The sequence below is a fragment of the Betta splendens genome, chromosome 6, assembly GCF_900634795.4.
Source record: "Betta splendens chromosome 6, fBetSpl5.4, whole genome shotgun sequence".
NCBI lineage: Eukaryota > Metazoa > Chordata > Actinopteri > Anabantiformes > Osphronemidae > Betta > Betta splendens.
In genome coordinates, this window is record NC_040886.2 from 12,908,979 (window position 1) to 12,932,474 (window position 23,496).

At 44.7% G+C, this 23,496-nt stretch overlaps 6 protein-coding genes across 8 annotated transcripts; 3 read left to right on the forward strand and 3 right to left on the reverse strand.

The window, feature by feature from the left end:
* The first annotated feature begins 127 nt into the window (after window positions 1–127).
* On the forward strand, window positions 128–4,910 carry rapsn (receptor-associated protein of the synapse, 43kD). The gene is made up of 8 exons (XM_029152593.3): window positions 128–1,409; window positions 2,016–2,354; window positions 2,901–3,059; window positions 3,485–3,583; window positions 3,670–3,792; window positions 3,894–3,947; window positions 4,125–4,324; window positions 4,420–4,910. Exons 1-8 carry the CDS (start codon window positions 1,197–1,199, stop codon window positions 4,490–4,492), a joined length of 1,260 nt encoding a protein of 419 aa, XP_029008426.1. The 5' UTR covers window positions 128–1,196; the 3' UTR covers window positions 4,493–4,910.
* A 1,590-nt stretch (window positions 4,911–6,500) lies between these two features.
* Window positions 6,501–8,937, forward strand: LOC114856821 (zinc-binding protein A33-like). The gene is made up of 6 exons (XM_029152591.3): window positions 6,501–6,923; window positions 7,004–7,099; window positions 7,200–7,430; window positions 7,520–7,542; window positions 7,622–7,740; window positions 7,806–8,937. Exons 1-6 carry the CDS (start codon window positions 6,543–6,545, stop codon window positions 8,351–8,353), a joined length of 1,398 nt encoding a protein of 465 aa, XP_029008424.1. The 5' UTR covers window positions 6,501–6,542; the 3' UTR covers window positions 8,354–8,937.
* ighmbp2 (immunoglobulin mu DNA binding protein 2) lies at window positions 8,576–13,237 on the reverse strand. Its single transcript, XM_029152582.3, has 15 exons — window positions 13,095–13,237; window positions 12,821–12,990; window positions 12,537–12,732; window positions 12,338–12,435; window positions 12,017–12,180; window positions 11,687–11,887; window positions 11,461–11,602; window positions 11,197–11,371; window positions 10,798–10,980; window positions 10,589–10,707; window positions 10,418–10,512; window positions 10,115–10,238; window positions 9,233–10,024; window positions 8,966–9,165; window positions 8,576–8,808 (listed from the first exon to the last, which is right to left on the reverse strand). The coding sequence occupies exons 1-15, from the start codon at window positions 13,169–13,171 to the stop codon at window positions 8,611–8,613; spliced, it is 2,934 nt and encodes a 977-aa protein (XP_029008415.1). The 5' UTR covers window positions 13,172–13,237; the 3' UTR covers window positions 8,576–8,610.
* On the forward strand, window positions 13,102–17,044 carry chid1 (chitinase domain containing 1). The gene is made up of 13 exons (XM_029152594.3): window positions 13,102–13,218; window positions 14,210–14,314; window positions 14,458–14,601; window positions 14,718–14,850; window positions 14,924–14,968; window positions 15,045–15,151; window positions 15,243–15,304; window positions 15,392–15,481; window positions 15,568–15,669; window positions 15,753–15,902; window positions 16,081–16,161; window positions 16,234–16,276; window positions 16,357–17,044. The coding sequence occupies exons 1-13, from the start codon at window positions 13,186–13,188 to the stop codon at window positions 16,453–16,455; spliced, it is 1,194 nt and encodes a 397-aa protein (XP_029008427.1). The 5' UTR covers window positions 13,102–13,185; the 3' UTR covers window positions 16,456–17,044.
* On the reverse strand, window positions 16,653–19,313 carry gatd1 (glutamine amidotransferase class 1 domain containing 1). Of its 2 annotated transcripts, XM_029152597.3 has the most exons (7): window positions 19,129–19,313; window positions 18,680–18,756; window positions 17,814–17,919; window positions 17,615–17,722; window positions 17,450–17,541; window positions 17,265–17,358; window positions 16,653–17,179 (listed from the first exon to the last, which is right to left on the reverse strand). In XM_029152597.3, the coding sequence occupies exons 1-7, from the start codon at window positions 19,175–19,177 to the stop codon at window positions 17,061–17,063; spliced, it is 645 nt and encodes a 214-aa protein (XP_029008430.1). In that variant the 5' UTR covers window positions 19,178–19,313; the 3' UTR covers window positions 16,653–17,060. The 2 variants fall into 2 exon arrangements, with proteins under 2 accessions (XP_029008430.1, XP_029008431.1); XM_029152598.3 differs by lacking the exon at window positions 19,129–19,313 and having other exon boundaries at window positions 18,551–18,690.
* A 67-nt stretch (window positions 19,314–19,380) lies between these two features.
* On the reverse strand, window positions 19,381–23,478 carry cd151 (CD151 molecule). 2 transcript variants are annotated; one of them, XM_029152595.3, is made up of 9 exons: window positions 22,882–23,476; window positions 22,135–22,219; window positions 21,688–21,879; window positions 20,995–21,069; window positions 20,647–20,667; window positions 20,239–20,343; window positions 19,966–20,121; window positions 19,801–19,887; window positions 19,381–19,723 (listed from the first exon to the last, which is right to left on the reverse strand). In XM_029152595.3, exons 2-9 carry the CDS (start codon window positions 22,216–22,218, stop codon window positions 19,664–19,666), a joined length of 780 nt encoding a protein of 259 aa, XP_029008428.1. In that variant the 5' UTR covers window position 22,219; window positions 22,882–23,476; the 3' UTR covers window positions 19,381–19,663. The 2 variants fall into 2 exon arrangements, with proteins under 2 accessions (XP_029008428.1, XP_029008429.1); XM_029152596.3 differs by lacking the exon at window positions 20,647–20,667 and having other exon boundaries at window positions 22,882–23,478.
* Window positions 23,479–23,496: the final 18 nt, after the last annotated feature.

Consider the following 23,496-nt stretch of genomic DNA (forward strand, 5'->3'; position numbering starts at 1 on the left):
TTGATGTTTATGGCCCTTCCGCCCTCACGCAATAGCTTGTCTCTTACTATTAATACTACGTTTATTACCAGGGATTTGGGATCTTTTGTTGTAGGTGGATTTAGAAATGATACTTGCTGTGTAACTATCGAACCAAAGACATACATACTACCGTTGTGAATGGAGCGGTAGTAAAAGTGTTGATTGTGTCCATGGAGGGGAGGAGAACAGAAGGAGAGAAAGCTACTATAGGCAGGCCACAACTTTGATCCCATTGATGTGTTGCAGGAGGTTGTGCAGCTGAAACCCAAAGCCCAGTAACGTGTCAGACTTTGTGAACTATTCTAAGTATCAGTTGCTGACGCTGATATGAAGGGTGGGGGCTCCTAGGGCAACGTATGTGCCTCTATAAGAAGGAAAGGGAAAAACAGCCTTTACGAGATCTGTTTGACATACAGTTAATTAAGTAGCACTGTTAATAATGTGAAACGAAGCTGTTAATAGAGTCCATATCACAGTCTCACGTGAGAATCAGAGATAAATCCAGTTGTCAATGAACATGTGTTTTTTTTTTTTCCAGCTCCCAGGGCTCCGCGTGTAAAATGGCGAACGTTTGGACGGAGAGCGAGGTTTAGTGTGAAGGTAGATTGCGAGGAGCTGCAGTGACCTTGGGACTGCTTGCTGAGGGCAGGACAGGATTCCTGAAGGGGCACATGGTCTAGAGTGACAAGGCCATCTGCTGTAGCGCCAGCAGTAGAAGGAAGGTGGAGGGGGTCGTACACAGGGGTGCTGAGAATTCCTTTAGCTGGGGCGTGGAGGGAGTAGATATTCTGGGATACCGCTGCAAGCACTCTGCCGGGACACGCGTTTCTTTGGTGTTTTTCAATAGGAAATCTGCAGAACACGTTTTTGAACGCTTGATGGTGAGAGGAGATCATCGCCGGGTGGAACGGGGAAGGTCTCGCTCTGACGCTCCAGCTCTCCACGTAGCCACTGGTGATAATGTTCTTGGTGTGTCGCCGTTTTACTTGGGTGGATCCAGTTTCCTCTCAGCAAAGCTGGAGCTGAGAGAGCGGGATCTGGTAGGCCTTCTGGCAGCCGCCTCTCGGAGGGGGATCATCTTCAAGGGATCTTCTTTGGGTTTGTACTTTGCATGGCAAGGATCTACTTTCCTGCTGCCTCACCCAAATTGCATGGCCTAAACGAATGAATATTTTATGAGGCGCCTTGCACCAGAGATGGGCCAGGACCAAACCAAGCAGCAGATAGAGAAGGGCCTGAAATTGTATCAGTCCAATCAGACAGACAAAGCACTGCATGTGTGGACAAAAGTGTTGGAGAAGACCTCGGATCCTGGAGGGAAGTTTCGGGTTTTGGGCTGCCTGATCACAGCTCACTCAGAGATGGGAAAATACAAAGACATGCTCAAGGTACGTCTCTGACACAAGAGTATGCTGTACAGCACCTTAATGAAATGGATCTGACCAATAATAGGGTTTACTAGTTTAAAACCTGAAATGTTACTCGTTAATATCGCCTAAGTTTGGCCATTTTAAGGTGACATTTATTATATCTTTCTTGTTGTGTGATCATGTTATGTAACCAGCAGTGAGGTGTGTGTGTGTGTGTGTGTGTGTGTTTGCGGGTCCAGCGAGCGAAGTGAATACCATTGGATTTTTCTGCTCAGGACAGTGGTAGCTGCAGCGCGAACATTTCCTCCATGTGCCAGTGATTATTGAATGAAAAGAGGTCAAAGGTCACCTGCTTGGTTCCATTTACAGTGATCTAGGGAAGCATGGGTTAATTTGTGGCTTCCACACGATGCAGAGTAAATAAGTGCCCTGCAACCCGAGTATGAGTGTAGTATGTCTTGTTGACATAATCATCTTTACTCAAAGTAGTGTCACTGTCTCTCATCTTATAATAGAAATGAAGCTCTATTTTTATGACTAGTAGATTTTTATTCATTTTAAATACACAACAACTCATCTGATTGGTTTCTGTTTGTGTATGCTCTCCATCGCCTCTCTCTGCAGTACGCCCTCGATCAAATTGACACAGCCAGAGAAATGGAGGATCCCGACTACCTGACGGAGGGATACCTGAACTTGGCTCGCAGCAACGAGAAGCTGTGCGACTTCCAGAAAACGGTGTCCTACTGTAAGACCTGCCTAAACATGCAGGGCACCACCGTGAGCCTGCAGCTCAACGGCCAGGTGTGCCTCAGCATGGGCAACGCCTTCCTGGGCCTCAGCGTGTTCCAGAAGGCGCTGGAGAGCTACGAGAAGGCCCTGCGCTACGCCCACAACAACGACGACAAGATGCTGGAGTGCAGGGTGTGCTGCAGCCTGGGAAACATCTACGTGCAGCTCAAGGTATCGTGGGATGATTATGCTGATCGTCACCTGTGCGTGTGTTTTAGTACTGAGCATTGCCTCCAGTGTTTGAGACAAGGGCGGTGGAAAACCCAATGCTAATCAAATAACATACTTCAGTGGTTACAGATGTGGTAAACATTTGTGCGATCAGCATCAACGCTGCCAGTGTATGATGGCACTGCAGAGCAGACCAGCAAACATCATCAGCGGTCAGTTGTGTTGTAAACTGGGGCGGAGTGAGGGTTAGTGCCCCCAACATCACATTTGTAGGAGTAATCCTCTGGCTTCCCGGGGGGGATTGGTTTCAACGGTGCTGTAAAGACATGGCATCTGAAGAATGCCTGTGTGTGCACGTTGTTTTGTTAGTGATGCAGGAGCACAACCGGCCAAGACGCACACAATTCCTATTTCTTTTGCAGTCAAAGTCTGAATCACTACAGGAAGTGAATTACACGCATGTATAAATATGTCTAAGAGGATGTGTCAGCGTTTGGGAGCGACAGCTGGACGACACGCTTTATTTTTGTTCATGTCTGCCAACAGGACTATGAGAAAGCTCTTTTCTTCCCCTGCAAAGCAGCTGAGCTCGTCAATGACTACGGCAAGAGCTGGAGCCTCAAGTATCGAGCCATGAGCCAGTACCACATGTCTGTAGCCTACAGGAAGCTGGAGCGCCTGCCAGACGCCATGGAGTGCTGCGAGGTATTCTTTTATGACGCGTGATTGGCGTCCTCGGAGCCCAACTTGCGTAACCTACGGAGAATGTCACAGTTTTGGTTTCATCACCAGCCCATGCGATGCCTGTCGCTGCTGTACAGTAGATGCTCCGCTGCTGACAGGTGCAGGCACCAGTTGTCCTGATGTACGAGGCCCAAGACCCCGACAAAAATACGTCCGCACAGGCGCTGGTTTAAAGTGTTAATGAAGACGGGGGCTTCAGTCTGCACTCCGTTCTAATTATGTCCCAAGGTTGAAAAGTAACTTGATGTCATTGCCTCAGAGCATAAAAGCAGACAGCAGGGTGTGATTCAGCTTCACCACATTTCCAAGCAGTTTACACGCATCCAGAATAAGAGGAGCCTGGATTTTGGTTACATGTTTTGTGTCTGTGTCTCCTCTCCCAACAGGAATCCATGAAGATTGCCCTGCAGCATGGCGACCGCCCGCTCCAGGCTCTGTGCTTGCTAAACTTCGCAGACATACACCGCTGCAGGCGCGACGTTGACGTGAGGCGGCAGCGCAGATTTTGCTCAGGTCTTCTTTTGGAAACGCTGGTTAAGTGACGCAGAAAGGTGTCATTTGTCTCGCGCAGAAAGCATTCCCTCGCTACGAGTCGGCGCTGTGCATCATGACCGAGATTGGAAACCGCCTTGGACAAGCGCACGTCTGCCTGGGCGTCGCTAAGGGCTGGCTCCTGCAGAAGGAATATGACAAGGTATAAAACCAGTTCAGTTTATCGTCACATTCAAAGAAAAACACAACCAGCATCTTATCAATGAAATATTTGTGCACTAATTCTCTTTCTGACTCTTCCAGGCTCTGGAGTCTTTGCAGCGAGCTCAGGAGTTAGCGGATGGAATGGGAAACAAGGTGTCTGCTTCCTCCTGTTTCAAACCCAGCATGGCAACCGCGGTGTAGGGTTGTTTCTGGTGTCACGGTTTGTGCCGCGCTAACAGCAGCTTCTCCTGTGTGTGTGTGTGTGTGTGTGTGTGTGTGTGTGTGTGTGTGTGTGTGTGTGTGTGTGTGTGTGTGTGTGTGTGTCCCAAGCTGTGCACGCTGAAGGTTCACTGCCTGAGCGAGGGCATTTATCGAAGCCAAGGGCAACAGGAGGAGCTCAGAGAGCAGGTGGTCAAGTTCCTGCAGTGCGTGGAGGAGCTGGAGCTCTACTGCGGCATGTGTGGGGAGTCCATTGGCGACAGAGACCAGAAGCTGCAGGCTTTACCCTGTTCCCACATTTTCCATCTAAAGTGGGTGTCTGGTGGATTCTTTGTGTATTTGTGACACCTGTTTCATGAACGTAACAAACAAACCAGCCTTTGACATGTGCATGTTTTGATTTCAGGTGTTTGCAGACGAACGGGACGAAGGGCTGTCCTAAATGTTTCAAGTCCTCCATGAAGCCTGGATTCGTGTGATTGTGAGACCGTGTTGCTGCGTTGGATGTGCAGACACAGCGTGACGCCGCACGGCCTCCTGACTGATCTGAGAGCAGCAGGGACTCTCAGGATGTGCTGAGGACGTTCAGGGACTTCACGGCTCTGTGCAGAGGATGCTGATATGAGCGCAGCGTTCAGAATGCAGCCGTGAAGACGCGATGAAGGTATTTGTCTTATTTCCAGACTTCTGTCTGTGAGTGAAGCCGACAGAGGAGGCAGAACTGACGGTTTCGTATTTTAACGTGAGCTGAAGGAACGGCCCACGTTGATTCTGACAGCCGGCCTTTTGTTCAGAGCGATGAAGCGTCCAAAGAGCATTTATATCTTAGCGAATCGTATTTGCTGTTTTATGCGTTAGACTTCTTTAATAAAATCTAGACAATCTGTGGAACAGGAATGCAGTCAGATCTCAGACATCTTAGTCAAAGGCAACACCAGCTTTTACACAACGTCCAGATGTTCTAAACGCAGTGCCAGTTTTCAGATTTTCAAATAAGAAAAAAACATTCATTTGCTTTCATATGTTCACGTTGTTGTTTTCATATACAAACTTTGTTAATTGTTTGAATGTTTTGATTTATTTGAGACTAACTAAAAACTAACAGAAATTTCTTAACCATTCAGAAACTAGTATGTCTTTACACACCAGAATCATTCGGACTCGGCACCTCTGCTTCCTTTTCTGTTTTACAGACTCTGACATCAACATCATTTTGATCTTATTTGACCAACCAAACACATAAAGAAGCTCTATACAGTACATTATATATCCTGTAAATATGAATAAACTGATGTAATCACACTATATATAATAACACTCAAACGTATTTACTAGCAACAACATTCATATATTAAGTTGAATTTAAGTGAGAAACAACTGAGCTATTCCAGCAGCTGTTGCATGGTTTATTATCGCTGAGCAAATTTTAATTCTCATGCTGAGCAGGTTACATGTGAATCAAGTTATTTATTAACATGATTGTGTTTTCACTTATTTAATGTTAGTCTATTTTAGGTTTTCTTATTCACATTCAAATTCCTTTTATGTATATTTTTTTACTGTCTTTTAACCAGATTTGGGAAAAAGACATTAAACAAAACAATCGTAGCTTATAATGTAGGTTTTGCTTAAACTAAAATACACAGTACACACATCATACGTACTCTTAATACATCTATATGTTTAGTATATGAGGAAATCTGGATTAAGGGTCTTTACTGCAGGGACTAATACATCTTGAATTACTCTTGAAGGATTCATAGTTCAGATGAAACGTGACAAACCTGCACATGGTGTTAATGAAGATATTTTAGTCTGTGTTTAGTTTTGTTGCTCCCGTTGGCAGCTGGAGAAAAGCATTTTATTTTCATTGCACAGGCACTTATTGTTTCAACACATCAGCTCGGCCTCAGCCTGTCCTTCGTTTGAGGTCCCTGCAACACGAGTAATGTTGACTCACTGTGTGTTTACCTGTTGTACAGTCGCTGTTGTAAAGTTGTTGTAAAGTCACATTACTCTTGTTTTGGGGGTAAAGCTTCAATGACAGTACACCCACTCATCTTTAATGGTTTAAACTACCTCTGTTCTGACTCCTCCTCAGAGGATTAATGCAGCAGTGACATTTAGTGACATGTAGACAAACGTTTTTTCTAGAAATGTTGATGTAACCGTGCTTGATTTAGAGTCTGACGAACATGCATTGTTTTATTTAAGCATTGAGTCAAACTATGTTACTGGAAATATTTCATTATAGTAAATAAAGTACCCAGGAAAAGAAAGTGTCTGTTAACTGTTCTGTTTTCATTCATAGGATGATTTTTGTATTAAATTTGGATATAGAAAGTTCTAATGTAATAATAAAAAAAGACTTTACAGGAATATGTAACCAGTCAGACTAGCTTTCCAACATTGTCCTGTGGTGGAGTTACTGGAGTGATTCCACCTACAGTATGTCGTCACTGCACCTGCTGAGCAGGAAAGACGTTCACCTCATAGCCCCATTTCACAGAAACCCGCCTGGCGACGACGATGAGTGCGTTCTCTGAACAGGATCTACTTTGTCCTCGGTGCTCTGAGATTTATTGCCTTCCCGTTCTTTTAAAATGTGGCCACAACGTGTGCAAGGTTTGCTTACACAAATACTGGGAAGAGAAAGGAACTCGGGAATGCCCCGTGTGTTTTGTCGTGTCTGTCCTCGGGAGGCCTCCGATCAATCTGGCTCTGAAGATCGCTGCAGACGAATATGTGCAAAGGACCTATATGAATCTTGACTTTTGTGTTCACCATGACGAGAAACTGAAGATTTTCTGTCAGGAAGACGAAGAGCCCATCTGTCTGATCTGCCAAATATCACAACAGCACAAACTGCATAGATGCTGTCCCATAGAGGAGGCGACTCAGCAGAGAAAGGTTGAGTAGAAGTACAATTTCTCATGAATTCATGTCCTTCATGTCAAGACGTTTATGCTCAATTTCTGTTAATATTTAAGAGAGAAATTTCATTGATGCTGGAGCTTTTAAAGAAAAAACTAGAATCGCTGAACACGGCTAAGCAACTTTGGGAGGAGACTAAAACCTACATACAGGTAAAAGGACTCCACAGTATCAGACTGTGAAAGGCACAAATGAGAGGTCTCACTTCTTTTATTATGCAACTTTAAATAACCACCTTGTTCAATGTCACAGACCCAAACCTCAGAGAACGAGAAAGTGATAAAAGAGGAGTTCGAGAAGCTGCACCTGTTCCTTCGGGAAGAAGAAAAGCTCAGACTGAAGATTCTTAGACAGGAAGAAGTAGTAAAGAGCCAGGTGTTGTCTGAGAAACTGGAAACCATCAAAGACCAGCTTAACACCCTGCGTTCCACTATCAGTGATACAGAGAGATCCCTCCGGCTGAGCGATGTACTGTTTTTAAAGGTAAAGTATTGGCAGTCAATTGAGCTTTTCTTTTCTAGCATCTGCCCATGTTTAAATCCTTGAACATTTGTTCCCTTTTTACAAACCAGGGCTACAAGCAGACAAAGAAAAGGTATGTATGACTCAGTAACTGTTAAAACATGTGTCCACCAGACAAGCAGAAATCCTCATAACAGTCGAACACGTTTCAGTGTTAAAGTTGACGTTCAAGAGCCCGAGTGCATCAGGAACATCCTCATTAACTCTACCAAGCACCTGGCGTCGCTTAAGTTTGAGGTTTGGAAGAAGATGGTCAACATTGTCCAATATGGTGAGTAAATAGACAGCTTCCAGTTCAGAACAGATTAACGTACTAAACCGTCTTCTGCCTTTCAGTTCCCATCGCGATGGATCCAAACACAGCTCAGCCCAACTTGAAGCTCTCTGAGGAGTTGACCATGGTACAATACACCAAAAAACAGGAGCTGCCCCAAAACCCTGAGCGCTGCACCAGCCGCATGTGTGTGCTCGGAGCAACTGGCTTCACCTCTGGAAAGCACAGCTGGACGGTAGATGTCGGCCAGGCTAAAGACTGGTACGTCGGCGTGGCCCTGGAGTCGATCAAAAGGAAGAGCACCGTCTTCCTCAACCCCGCTGAGGGCTTCTGGGTGATTGGCCTGTGCAACGGGGACACGTTCTGGGCTCAGACCTCGCCTCGCACCAAGCTGGTGTTAAAGCAGAAGCCTGGGAGAATAACGGTGGAGCTGGACTATGACAAAGGAAGGGTGGTGTTCATCAGCGACGACCTGTCAATAATCCACACATTTAAAGACAGATTTAAAGAGAGGATTTTCCCCTACTTCTCCCCTGGACTGTATGAGGAAGGGAGGAGCTCCAGCCCCCTGAAAATCTGTCCTCTGACCATAAAGGTGGATGTAGGGTGAAATGACCTACAGCTGATTCACGACTCACAATGGGCTTGAAGCTTTTTCCTGTTTGAGCCTAAACTTGTTAAACCACCTTCACTGGAATTTCCCTGAGATGATTAAAAGTATCTGCCTAACCTAATCTATTTCAGCATGAAATTACCACTGTAGAAGTTAACAGTATAATATACAAATATTGTATTTTAAGGCTAGATCATAATTCATTCACCAAGACATGAACATTTTCAAACAAGTAGTTTATTCCATATAATAACTTAACTGTCCTTCTCCTTGGTTTTTGATTTCCTTTGTGTTGCCATGTCCTTCAGTTTAGAGTCCAGTTTTCTCTGCAGGTACGCTTTCTTGTTGGGGTCCATGGATTTGTCTTTTTTTCCACTACCAGCATAAAGGACACCTTCCTTGCTTATTCTCATCCGAGCATGGGACTTGGCTTTGTCTCCGCAGCCGTGAACCTATAAAGAGTTGGATGAGAATTAAGGGTTTTGGAGAGAACACAAAACCTCTTGACTTTTATTCATTGTCAGAAATCATGTTACATATCTAGTAAAAAACTCCCATTAAAGAAAAACAAATCAAACATTTCGTGACTGTGTTTTGTTTCTGTCTCACCTCTGGTATGTGATGACTGAGACAATATTGTCTGTTGCAAAAAATGCAGAGCTGTCCCAGCGTTAGCACAGATGCTTTACACGCAACAAAGGCACACACGCTGTCGGCCTTCATCACAGCACTGATCAGAGAGTCAAAGTCATTGTCCAGTGCAGCGGCGGCAGCGATGTCACAGGCGCCGGCCTTCATCCGGTTCTTTCCTGAGGCAGAAAACAAATTTAACACACATCATGGAGACACCAAACACAAGGACACTTTGTTACAAACCTTTGGCCTTCTTGGACTGGGTTGGGCCGGAGGTCAGTAATTTTCTTTGTTGAGCGTTTTCCTCTCTTTTCTGTTGCTCTCTCTTCATTCGCTCCAAGTGTAAACTTTTCAAGTCTACGGGCGGTTGAGGCAGCGACTGCCTCTGGGGGCTGCTCTCCGTTTCCGTTTCCTTCGCTGGTGTCGGCTCCTCGGCTGGTGTTGACTGCAGGACCCTGGAGACCGTGACGCACCTGTCTTTGCCCTCACCTTTGCTCTTGTGAATGAGGCCCAGCTCCTCAGCGATCTGATGGACCAGCAGGCGATCGTGAGAGTTAAAGGACGATGGAAACTGAAGTTCAGTTTGACCGGGGTTCTTTAGAAAGTTCTCCACCTGCTCTCTGATCTCTATAGTCCTGTTCTTGTTCTCCTCGTCCTCAGTCAGTGCTGATGACCTTGTGTGCTTCTCTGATCCAACACTTGTCTCCTTATTGCTCCTCACACTGGTAGATTTTTTCTGTCCTAGCTTCATCTTGCTGGGAGGCTGATCCTTGTCCTTTTTTGCTGATGTGGAGCTGCTGACCGACACACTGGCCTTCGTGTCTTTGTGATGTCGGGTGTAGTTCTGTGGCACGAGATCGTTGATGTACTCAAACGCTGTTCTGACCTCACCAAACTCGGTCATATGATCGATCAGGGATTTCAGGAAAGTGTGATTCTGGACAGTTTGTGTGTCGCACACTACAGCAATGTGGCGTCTTGCACGTGTGACGGCAACATTTATTCTTCTGTCCTCTGCCAGAAAACCAACTTCACCTAAAACCAAGGAATGAACAAAGACACATGAATACCACAAACGTAAGTGACCCACGCTCTTTAGATCTGACCTTGTGGTTGAAACCAAACCTTTTCTGTTGGAACGCACTAATGACAACACCACAGCTTCTTTCTCTCTGCCCTGAAATCCATCCACCGACTTTATCTCAAGCTCTGGATGCCTCGCAGAAAGTTTGAGACGCAGAAGGTCGACCTTTAGAAGGATTAGGACCACATTGAAAAGTCAATCTGAGGCTTTAAGTATTGAGTGTTTTCATGTGACATTATCACAATATAATCTATTATCATTTAGATTATATTTTTAGTAAAAGAGGTTTAAAGGTGACATGATAAACGACATTAACAATACAGTTCAGGAAATTAGTGCCTTACTTGTAAATTGTATGGAGCAATAACAGCTATGTCTTTAGCTTTAACTCCAGCTTCAGTCAAGGCCTTGATGTGCAGTTCAACTATGTCCACCTCACCTAAAGAAACCGTACACACTGTTAGATTACACAAACACTGAAGACGGGGGTGTTATGATAATACAAGGTGACGAACCCTGGTTGCCTTTGGACTGCTCATCTGGGACCTCCATCTCGCTCAGACCGCAGCCTGCAGTGTCGATCAGCAGGAGCGGAGTGCTGGTCTCTTCAGTACAGGCGACTCCTGGAAGATCTCTGTTTTCATCACACGTTAAACAGCAACTTTAAATATATCATTCTTCATTCACAAACAAGAGAGGGTTGGTTTCAAACTAAATCACTCACTTTAATAAATGTCTCTCCACTGAGCCGTGAGCAGTCAACCTGCCCTGGTACATCTGTTTGGAGGCCCAATCCATGATGGCGCTGTTCATGCGGTACTGAACGGTTAACATACGCACCACTGCGTCCCCACACATTTGGATGAGTCTCTCCATTAAGCTGAGAGACAAACCTTTGGATGCAGCGCTGTAGGAAAAAAAACCCAATAAACTCTACTATTACTCATTTATTTAAAAAGGTTAAATACTTTAAAAATGTCTACAAAGAAAGGCCTAAACCATGTCTACATGGGGCCTAAACCAAATGTCTACAAAGAAAGGCCTAAACCATTACTAAACGACAATCATTATCTCAAATGTTTTTGTAGATAGATGCATGTGAAGAGGAAAACCACTGCTTTACGTTTGTGATTTGATCGTAGGTGGTAACTGCTTGTAGTCTCCAGCCAGAATGCATTTGCGCGCTCTGAGAAGGGCGATCCAGCAGCTGCTTTCCAGGGACTGAGCGCACTCGTCTATTACCACCCAATCAAAATGCTCCGCTGGCAGGAACTTCAGAGGCCCGTCATCACAGGCACCTGCAGAGAGACAGAAAGTGCTGTCTGATTGCTTTTCATTATTATTGCTACACATGGATTCATTTTCTTGACTTGAGAACATAACTGACCCGTGTTGGTTGATAGCACAACATCAGCACTTTTCAGGATCTGAGTTATGGCTGCTGCTTCCCTTGTTTTCAACTCCTTTCTCAGCTCCCCTATTTCTCTTCTAATATTCATCCTCTCTCCTCCTTTCTTCTTATTTCCCATCTTGAAAAAATGATTAAAAAAAAAATCATACAAATTGTTTAAGACACAGCAAACGCTTCTAAATCAAACTTCTAAAGTACTTACAAAAGCTTTATCAATGTCTTTACGAATGTCAGCGATGATGTTTGCATTGTCACTCTGAGCGAGGATGGCATCGAGTGAATGCTTCTGTATAGACTCCAGCAGTCTGGCAGGGTGACCCAGCCTCAGGATCTTTGCCTTGGACTGGGCTAACCTTTCCACAAGATTATCCACAGCCACATTAGAAGGGGCACAGCACAGGACCTGCACAGTCACAAAACACAAACATCAGAATGAGCTTGTTGGGAAACACAGCACTTGATGAGGACAACAGGTTGCAAGAAGCGAATTAACCACTTTGATTTACACTATTAGATTTCAACATTTTGGCACCTTTTGGCCTTGTTTGACTGCTTGCAGGATGATCTCCACCACTGTGGTGGTTTTGCCAGTGCCTGGAGGTCCATGAACCACAGCCAATTCTCTCTGAGACAGAGCAAAGGACACGGCTTCTCTTTGAGAATCATCCAAGTTTGTGTTCAAGAATTCAACTGCATCTGATGGAAGAAAACACGTGTTGATCAGCATGATTCATGATAGTTTGAAATTATTATTAACAATCAATCCTGTGCAATGTAAAGTGGTAAATCTACCACAACACATGTCAATCAACAAGACTACATCGTGATAATATTTCTCATGAGCATGACCTACTTGTCTGTGACTGAGAAGAAGCTTTTGTTTCTCCAAAAAGAACATTAATCAGATTGGCAGCTGGCCCGTTTCTATATGTACTTAATGTATTCAAGGCCCTGTAAGCAGGAAAACGCACAATAAAAAAAACATATTTTAGTGGCTTTTGCACACTTGTGTCCCACATATTCATTAGTATTTTACACAGACATTCACCAACCGCTTCATTCGTTTGTAGGTGACATCATTTGCCAACTTTAAGAGATTGTAAACAGCATCTGTATCAAAACTGAGTCCATCCACTGAATCGTCAAATGCCACGCTTATGGACACTTGGCTGGCCCTCGTCACAATCCCTGTGCTGATCTGTGAGGCGATGGTGCATCCACCAGTATCATACAAGCCAACAATATCACCTGTAACCAAAAACACCAACAACCCATTAACTCAGAGGTAACTCATCATAAGAAGACAAAAGAACAATCGTGAAAACTTCCATCTCACCTGGACCGAAGCTGTTGCTTGGAAGAGATGTGAAGCCAAGGTATTTTCTTGGCTCTAGGATGACAACAGTGCGTCCATACAATCCTGTGGACTGACTTCCTATCTGCAGTTTCAGCAGACAAACTCCTTTATTTTGAAGATCTTTGAGCGAAACGTTCTCCTGCCAAATTCTGAGACCACAATACACGTTAATGCCATTTTTAGTAGTAAAAAAAAGCATAATCGTTTTCCAGAAATAAGCGATTTTAAATAATCACAATGTTATTTTGCTAACCTGGTCTCTTCTATTTCAGCTTCTCTCTCCTGCTGCAGAAGCTCGAGTGTCTTGGACACAAACTGTTCAACTGCCATGATTCACTGAGAAGATGTTTCGTACAGCAACGAACCACGTTACCACAGTGGGTAACACATTACACAGATCTGCTGACACGTTAGCTTGCTACCACAAACTACTTTAGCTCCAGCTAGCAAACATGAATGACACACACCTATTAATGTCAGCAAACTGAATAATCGCTGGAAAGCCGATCTAAACCACAACACAATCTTCTAATACATTCTATGACATTACACTACTGTGCTCATGACGGCGTGTTTAAGTCAAGAAGTCTTCTTTATTGCTTTAACTTATTAACGTGCTAGCTACACTGCCGCCTATCTGCTCAGATGACTTTCTAGTTGCCAGATTTTCCAGACAACAACCCTCATTTTGCGCTAAGGGCCAGGACGTGAATTTAAACTATTGGCAGTTTGTCAATTGGTAAAACCTAGACGCTAACTTGTTCAGTCTTTACTTGAAACTGTTATATAATATCACTAGATAGTGCAAGTTTCGATGTTGCTAACAAGGTGTTTTTATTATAAAAAATTATTCACAAATGTTACATTTAGATTATATATTTTTTACGATTATTTGGTACTAAGTCTTGTAGTAGTGAAGGGCAATGCCTAAAAGCCTAACTTCTCATTAGTATAAACTGCACCAACGTCACCAAAACAAGAGCAAATACTATTGTGGTTTACAATTTGGCGTTAAATCGTCCAAACTGGCAACACGGCTAGAAACATTTATTTTGAAAATCCGACAACGCGGAAGTTGCCAGATTGGTTGACGCTACAGAAACACATTGAGCTAAGTTGTCAATCAAACTGGCAGGAACCGATCGACCCGGGCTGTTGATCTTTAATTCAGGTTTTGCACTTTACTAACATGAACGGGGCCCTCTGTGCGCGTTGATCCGTGTCATTCTAACCCGCTGAAGGATATGCTGGTTCTTAATTTAACACATATCAACCAAAAAGGAAATACTTGCGCTGCGAAGCAGCAGATCTGAGCTAACCCATTGTAATTGAAGTGCTTGACGAATCCTTTTCACCGCCTTTTTGGAGATGAGAACGACGTTTTTCCTGCTGCACATCATCTCATGCAGCTGGCTGGTCAGTGCCACACTTTCCAAAACCGATGCAAAGAAGTCTCACAAAACAGACACTGAGGTGAGTAACTTCACACCCACAAGGTGTTATGTGTGTGTGATGCCACGTCTGACACCAGACTCACCTGATTCCTGCACTGTCAGGAATGAGCCTTTATCGTGCACTGTCACTGAAACGTGCCCGTTGCCTTTGATCCCACTCAGACATCTCCCGCTGAGCTGTCAGTGTTGGAAAGAGGCCTCGTTGTGTCAGACCTGCACTGGAAAGACGTAGTGAAGGAGGAAAAGAGGTATTCTGCTCACATCAAGAGGACGTTTCAAGGATCAGTGCTGGGATATGTCACTCCCGTAAGTCTTTCTATTCATTCACCACCCCATCCACAGTAAGCCACAACATGACACAAACCCAGCCTTATGAAGCTGTCATCTACACATCTCTAAACTTTGCTTTTTCAACCCTTCAGTGGAATTCCCACGGTTACGACATCGCCAAGTTGTTCGGCTCCAAACTGACCTCGGTGTCTCCAGTGTGGCTTCAGCTCCGCCGACGAGGACCTGAAACCTTTGACGTTACAGGACTCCACGACCACGACCCAGGTAAAACGAAGACTCACTGGCGTGTTTAGCGCCAAAGCAAATGAACTAGAAAGGACTTGCTTGTCGTTTCCAGGATGGGTCAAAGCCGTACGCAAGTCCAACAAGAAAGTCAGGATGGGTGAGTGGATCCTCGCATCTGTTCATGTGGGCCACGAGTCCTCCATCTTGAGCCTGTGCCACTTTCCCACCCTCAGTGCCTCGGCTTCTGTTTGACGGCTGGTCCTACCAGGACTACATGAGCGTGCTGGGCAGTGAGGACGAGGTCGAGGAGCTGGGCAGTGAGCTGGTGGACGTGGCAAAAGTACAGTAATTCAGCCTCGCGTTGACGTCGGCACGTTTGAATCAGGTCACGGTGCTTTCGCAGTTTGTCTAACGAAGCTGTGCCCTCGCAGACCGAAGGCTTTGATGGTTTTACTCTGGAGCTATGGAGCCAGCTGGGAGGCAACAAGAGGAAGTGAGTTGTGGACGCACAACTACTTTATATGAGGGGATTCAAGTGTCCACTGCCAAAAATGACTGCACACAATGTTTTTCCAAACAGGGAACTGGTGCATTTGGTGAAACATATATGCGAGACTTTGAAGGCTAAGAGACTGGACTGCATTCTTGTAATTCCGCCCGCTGTGACCAGGTGAATGTATATTACTCAGCTGCTGTAAATATGAAGAACAGATCTGTAAAACCAGGGCTTAATGGTTCTGTGTCGGTTCTGATCAGCACGGGGCAGCCAGGCATGTTCGGCAGGGACGAGTTCGAGCAGTTGGCCCCAGCGGTGGATGGATTCAGCCTCATGACATACGACTACTCGAATGGAGCCAGGTGGTGGTTTGCAGTGGTGGCCGCCTGAAAAACACATGGCAGTAACGTAATTACTTAGACGTATGTGGTTTCATTCCCCTTAGACCCGGTCCGGGCTCTCCCCTGCCCTGGGTACGAGACTGTGTCCTCCAGCTGGCACCCGGCTCTCAGTGGAGGCATAAGATCCTGCTCGGACTCAACTTGTACGGGCTTGACTTTGCAAACCAGGGAACAGAGCCGATCCTGGGAGGACGGTAGGAGCTTACAGTATTAGTACACACATTTATACTTATACGGTACTTCATCAGACTCTTAAACAATAGTCTTATTACTTTGTTTTGAATATGTGAAATTGCCTTGAAATGAGAAACAGATGTTCTGATTCTGATAGGTTTTCATTTAAAGCTCCTACTCGTTTTTTTGTCTTGTCAGGTACATTGAGATTTTGCGTGAGCACCGGCCAAAACTCCTCTGGGATGAATATTCAGCAGAGCATTATTTCACGTACAAGAGGTAAGGGTTCAATAAATAATCTCATATTGGCTTTAGAAAGCAGCTGTAACGACACTGACCTTTTCATTTCAGAAACAACGCTGGGAAGCACGTGTTGTACTATCCATCACTGAAGGTATGAGTCATTTTAAGTTCAAGGCACTTGAATACAATAGCGACAAGCTGCAAGTTAATGCTATTACAATTTTGTTACAGTCAATCCACTTGAGAATCTCTCTGGCTATTGAACTGGGAACAGGAATTTCCTTATGGGAACTGGGACAAGGACTGGATTATTTCTATGATCTCCTATGAGCACTGGACTTGAAGACTGTGGATTTTGGATCATCAGCATCGTCCTTTTTATTTTCCTCCCTGAACCACTCTTGGAAACAAGCGACCAAGGGTTTAATCATGTTGGTTGAGAGTCATGAACGTGTTCTTGTCTGCATGAATAAAACTGGGATCTGTTAGTTTCCGAAAGATACAAAAATACGCAGTAGGCACTTCAATAGACTTTGCTTCTTTTCATGACTTTTATGGTGGAAAACGAGTCACATCCTGTACAGTTGCGTCAGTGCAGTAACACGTGTCCATTCAACAGTCGAAGGTGCATGATCGTCAGTTAAGTGGCCTCTTCTCACTCTTCTCTAAATCCAGAAATGTTTTTTCGAACACACATTTTGCTCTCGGGTCTGAGTTTGTGGAGCTTGTTTTTAGTCCTTTGAACACTTCAGTCACCAGTCAGGCCTGCGTCTACTCAACACATTTGATTGTGTGGCCTTTTGTTACATCTTTATCAAGCTGTATTTATAAAGCTGCCTAAGGTCTGTTCTGATCCAGCTTCTTCCGAACTTTGTTTCTGAATGTTTGTTTAACATGAACATAAAGGTGAAAGGAGTGAGCGGTCTCAGACATTTCTATTTTTCCTTGCTACAGAGCAGGATCAGATTGTTGACGGCGAGTGACGTGGACGCCATGTTCTGGCCCGTTATCAGGTGTCGGTCTATGACAACGTGCACCGCATCATCTTGACTTGCTGGAAAACAAAGAGATGAACACGAGCGGTTTAGAACCATCTAACCAGCGGTTCCCACTGACGTAGCACGCGTGGATCAGCTCACCTGTGTACGATCCGCCACTGTCTTTCACAAAGTCTTCCACAATCAAGGGCAGGTTGGCAAAGTCAGGCCTCCGCACCAGCTCAAACACTGACGGCTACACAAACAAACATCATTTTTAGTCAGTGCTTTGAACACTAATATATTTAGTTAGGGATTTTATGAATCTTTACAAAAGAGAAACTAACTCCTGTCAAACTGTAGCCGCTGAAAATCCATCGTTGCCCCTCGGTGGCGCAGCACAGAGCAGACACTCCTTGTCCCACGGCGCAGACCGGCTCTGCGGGGGGGAAACGGCGGGTTAAAAGAAAGAACCAGGAAACGGCCTGATTAGCGTGAGGCATCGCGCTCACTCTGCTGAGAAACGAAGTGCGTGAGGATGCGGTGCAGAGAGCCGCTGCGTGCCAGGTCGTTCACCGCTCCGGGACAGTCGGGGAGCAGCAGCGCCTGGTACCGGGCACCTGCCGGGCCGTTGGACAGAACACGAGCAGAGTCAGAACACGAGCACAGAGCAGCGACGGCGGCGGAGAATGAGAATGCGATTAATCTCACCGTCTATAGATTCAAGCTTAGCGGGCGTCGCATAGGGCTTCACGCTGAAGTCCTGCACCCACCTGCTGGTGGTTTCATCCACGCCGACAAAGTCCAGAGGCTTCCCCTGCAGGTTGAAAGAAGCCTTTAGTGCCCTGAAGTCAGCACAGCTGTGATGGGACATTTACATGACGCTGGCTGCACCAGGAAACCCCTAAGCTTCTTCGATCACGTCTTCAAGAGCAAATTAAATCTAAATGTTCATGCATGAATCTAATATTAATGGCAGGTGATAAAAATCAGTATTTCTACAGGTCGTACAGGTTGTATGTGTGTAAAAAAGTGTGGTAGTAAACTGGTTTGGAGGGTTTGTAGTTCATTAAAGTCAGACTTTTTAATGTTCAAGGCATTTTCTTCAAGTTCTACCAAAACGATTGACACAGGAAGTCCTAGTTCTGCTAGAAGCCAGGACGCGGACGCTTGTACGTCTTATCTGCAACATTTACAGTTTGTCTCTCCTCCCCCACGTTTCCAGTTTGCTTCTCTACTACTGCCAGAAGATAAGGTGCGTGTTTCTGTCTCTATACCTGCATAGATTATAGTGGGACATCAACACACTGCCCATCAGTTCAGATTACTGTTAGTCCATTTCAGAGCTCTAAAACACCTTATACTGTTAAATAAATAGTCATTTATTTGTTAATTTATTGGGTCAGCGGCCCTGGACTCAGTCACTGACCGGACAAAGGGAGGCTGACCTCGGTCATGCGGAACCACGGTGCTGCTCGTTTTCCAGCTGATCACCTGGACCAGGTGTGTTCAGCCAATCAGCGGTGGCGCTCGAGGACCACGGTCAGCCTCCCCCGACGTGCACGTGCACAACATACCCCGGGAGTGGCGGTCTGCAGGTTAAACGTTCCGCTACAGAGACTGAAGGACTGATGGAAAGACGCCGCCGACACACCTGGATGAACACAAAGCAGCAGCGGTGTAGACATGCATCACACAACGAAGCTGTTGGTTCCGTAGCTATGAGAATAAACTGAAACTCCTTTGAACACCTGAAGAAAAAATACTATTATTACTATTTTCTTGACTGTACAAAAAAATAGTCTTTTTGATCCACTTTCCCAGTTTTTATCACTCTGGGTCTGGTGATCACTGTCGAAATCTGGTTGTACTCGTTGTTATTATGATTCAAGTCATTTCTTGACGTGTGTTTTAAATTTTTAGACATGCCCTAAAAACAGCAGTGAGCGTTTCAGACGTCGATGGTATTATCACTTAGACAAACCGGTTGTAATGGCTGCTACAAGCTACGAAGCTACGGACCCACCTTGAGGAGACGCACTCGCGACTATCAGACAAGTTGGCTTCGCAGACATTTCACCAGCACTTGTGTTTCACCCACATAGGGGTGAAAGGGATGAGAAAATTAAGTCGTATAACCGTGCAACACGAATACGCAAGGAGGAAGTACTGTCAGCTGACAACAACATCCGCTCAAAGATTTTCAGAATAAAAGATCAACGTGCCGCCAAAGCCGACACCTGTGGTCGCTGAAAATGAAAACCTGGAAGCATTTGAATTGATTTCAACAAACAGTATATATATTAACTTTAAATAAATGTGCCAAACAAAGCAACGGCATGTTCATTTTGTTCTCATGTCCACACACCTTTAAAAGAAATGCAGGATGTTTAAAGCATTTAGCAGAAAATGACCAGCACCGTCCAGCAGAACTGCATCATATGTAGTGTTTGTACTGTCATTGGAAGTAATCATCCAAAGGTAGGTAAATAACTGAGAGACATAAGATCAGCTACCAAAATGTGTGTGTGATGAAAAACAGATTTAAGAAAGTCCAAAATTTAATATGTGTCTTCTTTCAAACTTCGATAAAGGCAGCAGGTAAACATCATCCCCACAAGCTGAAAGAAAAAAAGACAAGAAGCTTGTTAGTTTAACGCCACAAAACAATTGCTCTGCATAGTTTTGGGAGTTTTACCTGAAGAAATGCAATCCCAATGCCCACTGCACCAAGAATATACAGCTGACTCAGGATGAAGTGCTCTAATTTCATAATGCAGCCTCCCTGGGAGTGTGAGACAGGAAGTCAGAAACTCATTATAATGGGACATTTATCAAGAACCAGAGGTGCAGCTGCACCCACCTCCACCTTGTAGATATTTGAAGGATGGTCCCGTTGGCCGCAGAGTTCACTGGGAGTTTTGCAGCAGCTATCAGGAACAAGCCGCGCATGATCTGCAGCCTGGATCCACACACTCTCTGTCCAGTCTGAGGAGTGGTTACTGCCACAACACTTAAACTGACAGAATTAGGAAAAAAAAATGGGTGACAAGGACTGGACAGCAGCTAAATAGTCTTGAAGTTATTTCCTGTAGTGGTCTTATAGTAATTTGAACACACAGCATCACTTCCACACCTCCTGCTGAAGCTTGTCCACTGCATGTGTGACACTCTCCTCCCCTGGCTGGTGGTATTTCTGCTGCATGGTCACCTTCAGGTTCTGTCTGAGCTCCTCATTCAGCTGTGAGGCAGAAGAAGTTTTTTAAAGGTTGCTCTGTCAAAAAACTCATAAAATCTCCTCCCGTTGATAAAAATAGGCTTTGGTAAATATGTTTACCCCAGTTTGACCTGTGCAACGCCCGGACATAACTTGATCTACAGTAAGTGAGCACAGGATCTTTGACCCTACTCTCCTTTTTATTGATGCAGGATATAGAAATACTTTTGTTGTTTGACAGAAGGTACACAGAGAAAAGTGCCGTCACATAACAATTGGTTAGAGAAACTGTCTGATAGAAAATGGGAACAGATGCCAGCAGATTACCTGGTAGCAGAAAGGGAAACACTGGACCCAGAGAAGAGGGGGGAGAAAGAGAGGTGTGAGAACGAAAACTGAAGAAATGAAGAACATGCACAACAGAGGGTGCAGAAACTGAGGTGTTTTGCGGGTGATGAAAAAGTTAAAAATCACAAATTGTGAATCGACAACAAACACACACACACACACACACACACACACACACACACACACACACACACTGTTCACAAACCAGAGATAACAATAAATTTCAGAAATGTAGCAGTTGAAGTGTATATTAAATACTATGACACAAACAAGCACAGCAGCCGCTCACTATCATGGAACATAAAGATACAAAGTAAAATGTCTTACCTCTTTATATTGTATGTAGGCCAACACACCAGCAATGATTTCCAGCAGGAAAATGCACAACAAAAGGATCAAATACTGCAGAAGTAAACAGAAGTAAAATAAAAAGCATATGAATTCCAATATTTTTAGATTACAAACCTTTTGCATATTTCTGCCAAAAAAGGCGTTATACTAGAAACTATATCATTACAGGAAGTGAGTCATTACTATCGTTGTTATGAATATAGAAACAGGCATAACGTCATAGAGCCGGTGCAGCTTTGCTTCTGTATTATCTCCCTTAATTGCGTCCGTTCGTCTGTCTCTGACACACTCGACAGCCAAGCAGCCGTTTGTGATGTCTGTCATTCCTCTGGCATGAGCGTGACTCTAAATCCAACCTCTGCAGGACGTCGTCTGTTATAGCCAAACGTTATGAGCTGCACTGACCTCAGGCAGGCGAGACAGAAGGTCACCGGGGATTAACTTTCACACACAACCAGACTAAGGTGTGTGTGTGTGTGTGTGTGTGTGTGTGTGTGTGTGTGTGTGTGTGTGTGTGTGTGTGTGTGTGTGTGTGTGTGTGTGTGTACAGGAACTTATGGAGTCTTTATTCAGTTTCTGACTCCAAGTTTTTAAATTAGCTTCAGACTTCACTGGACATAAAATAGCACAAATCACTTGTGTTGGGTGTGTCTCACTCATCCACCTCACCACAATCAAAAGACTCTTCATTTCCTTTAGCGTGGCACAGCATCCGATGACCCCAGTCGCCACCACGATGAGTCCAGCAGCTATCAGCACGTAAGCGGAGGCTGAGTAGACGCTGGAGTTCAGGAGGCTGATGTAGTCGCTCTTTTCCACCAGAGTCCACACGCCCACTGCCAGCACAGCTCCCCCTGCCAGCTGAACCAATGCAGCATATGAGGAACGTGTCACCTCGCGCTCAGCAATTAGGTCTTAAAGTGTGAGAGTGATGCAAGCGAGGGAAATAATAATTAAGTTTCATATGTGAGTTTGGGACTGAACTGAGAGGACATAAAACCCAAAGCTGTAATGGAAAAAACTGTAGTAAATGTAGGAATGTAGAACTAGTATCTTCCCATAAAACAGGATTAGTTTCCTCATATTCTCTGAACGTTTCTGCATCCGGTGACTCACCCAGAAAAGAATATTGAAGATAAACAGCAGGTATTTAAGGCAAATCACCCCACACGTTTTATTTGTCTCGCGTCGTGGTTCCATTCTGGAATAAAAAATAGCAGCATCTTAGTGCACTTCACTACATTACACCAACACAGGGAGCTTTGAAAGGATCCAAGGGCTGAATGTAGAGAATGAAGAGAAGATGTGACAGAAGCTCACACAGAGTTCATCCAACATTTGAACCAGGCGGTTGCGGTGCACAAATAGTTTCCCGTTTTCAGTTCTCAGTTCCCCTTTAGGTGTGAACAAGTTCATGTATATCATGATTTCTACCTGCTTCAAACCAAAACTAAAATGGTCAACGGACGAGCAGAGATGAAATCAAATATGTTGTGGCAAAAACATACTTAACAACTTGAGTCACGTGTCCTCCAGCAGGCAGATATACATGTCGCCCATCGCAGTAACTCAAGCTGATCTCCTCACACTCTTCTCCCACAGACATACTCACAGCTTTTAACTCTTTCATTCACAGTTTGTTTGTTCCTAAGTGAAACTTTTCATGACATCCGCACATTTTAGGTGTCAGTAAAGTCATTATCATTTCATAAAACAATAACATATTCAAAAAGAAAAAGTGTTGCTTTAGTCATAAACATATAGTGGGACAGTGGTCGTCTCCTAATGGTCGTATACGAGTTATTTTTATCCCATTGTGTCATGGAAAAACTGCTCTTTCCGCTGAGACCAAAATACTCCTACCTGATTTTAGACGTTGGGTCCCTAAGGATGCAGATTACTGGAGCGGCGTCTTCCGAGCTCTCGCTGACCCCGGTGTCACCGTGCTGCTGTCCTTGAAGGTTGACCAGCGCAGTCCAAGTCGCCCGTGGACACGCAGACCCACGCCTGCTGCACTTCTACCCAGCGCCTGTCCCCTTTTGGCAGATCACCCCTGCACGGCTGTAAAGAGAGCACGTCTGCCCCCAGCTGGCTCCTCAGAGACACACAAATCATCCACATACTGTATATGCTGTGTGGGTAACACTTTATTTACAGGTCCTGTATATTCTAAAGATTTGGAAATTTTCCTTATACTTTTCTGACAAGCAGCTGGTGTTAAGTAGTTGCTAATCACAACCAATTTCCAGCCACCTTCGAATAAATGAAACACCCTGTATGGACGAGCAGAAACATTTCCAGTGATTTGTCTAGAAAATACAAGCCCTGAGAAAGAAAATGATTGTATTGAATTACGTTAAAACATATGCAAGCGCTGCTTCGGTGAACAGGTTTACAGAAGTGTGAAAGAGCTTAGAGCTGATAGTCAGTTTTTCCATTGAGTCTTTCTGATTGCCTCCACCAAGAAAATATTCTGTA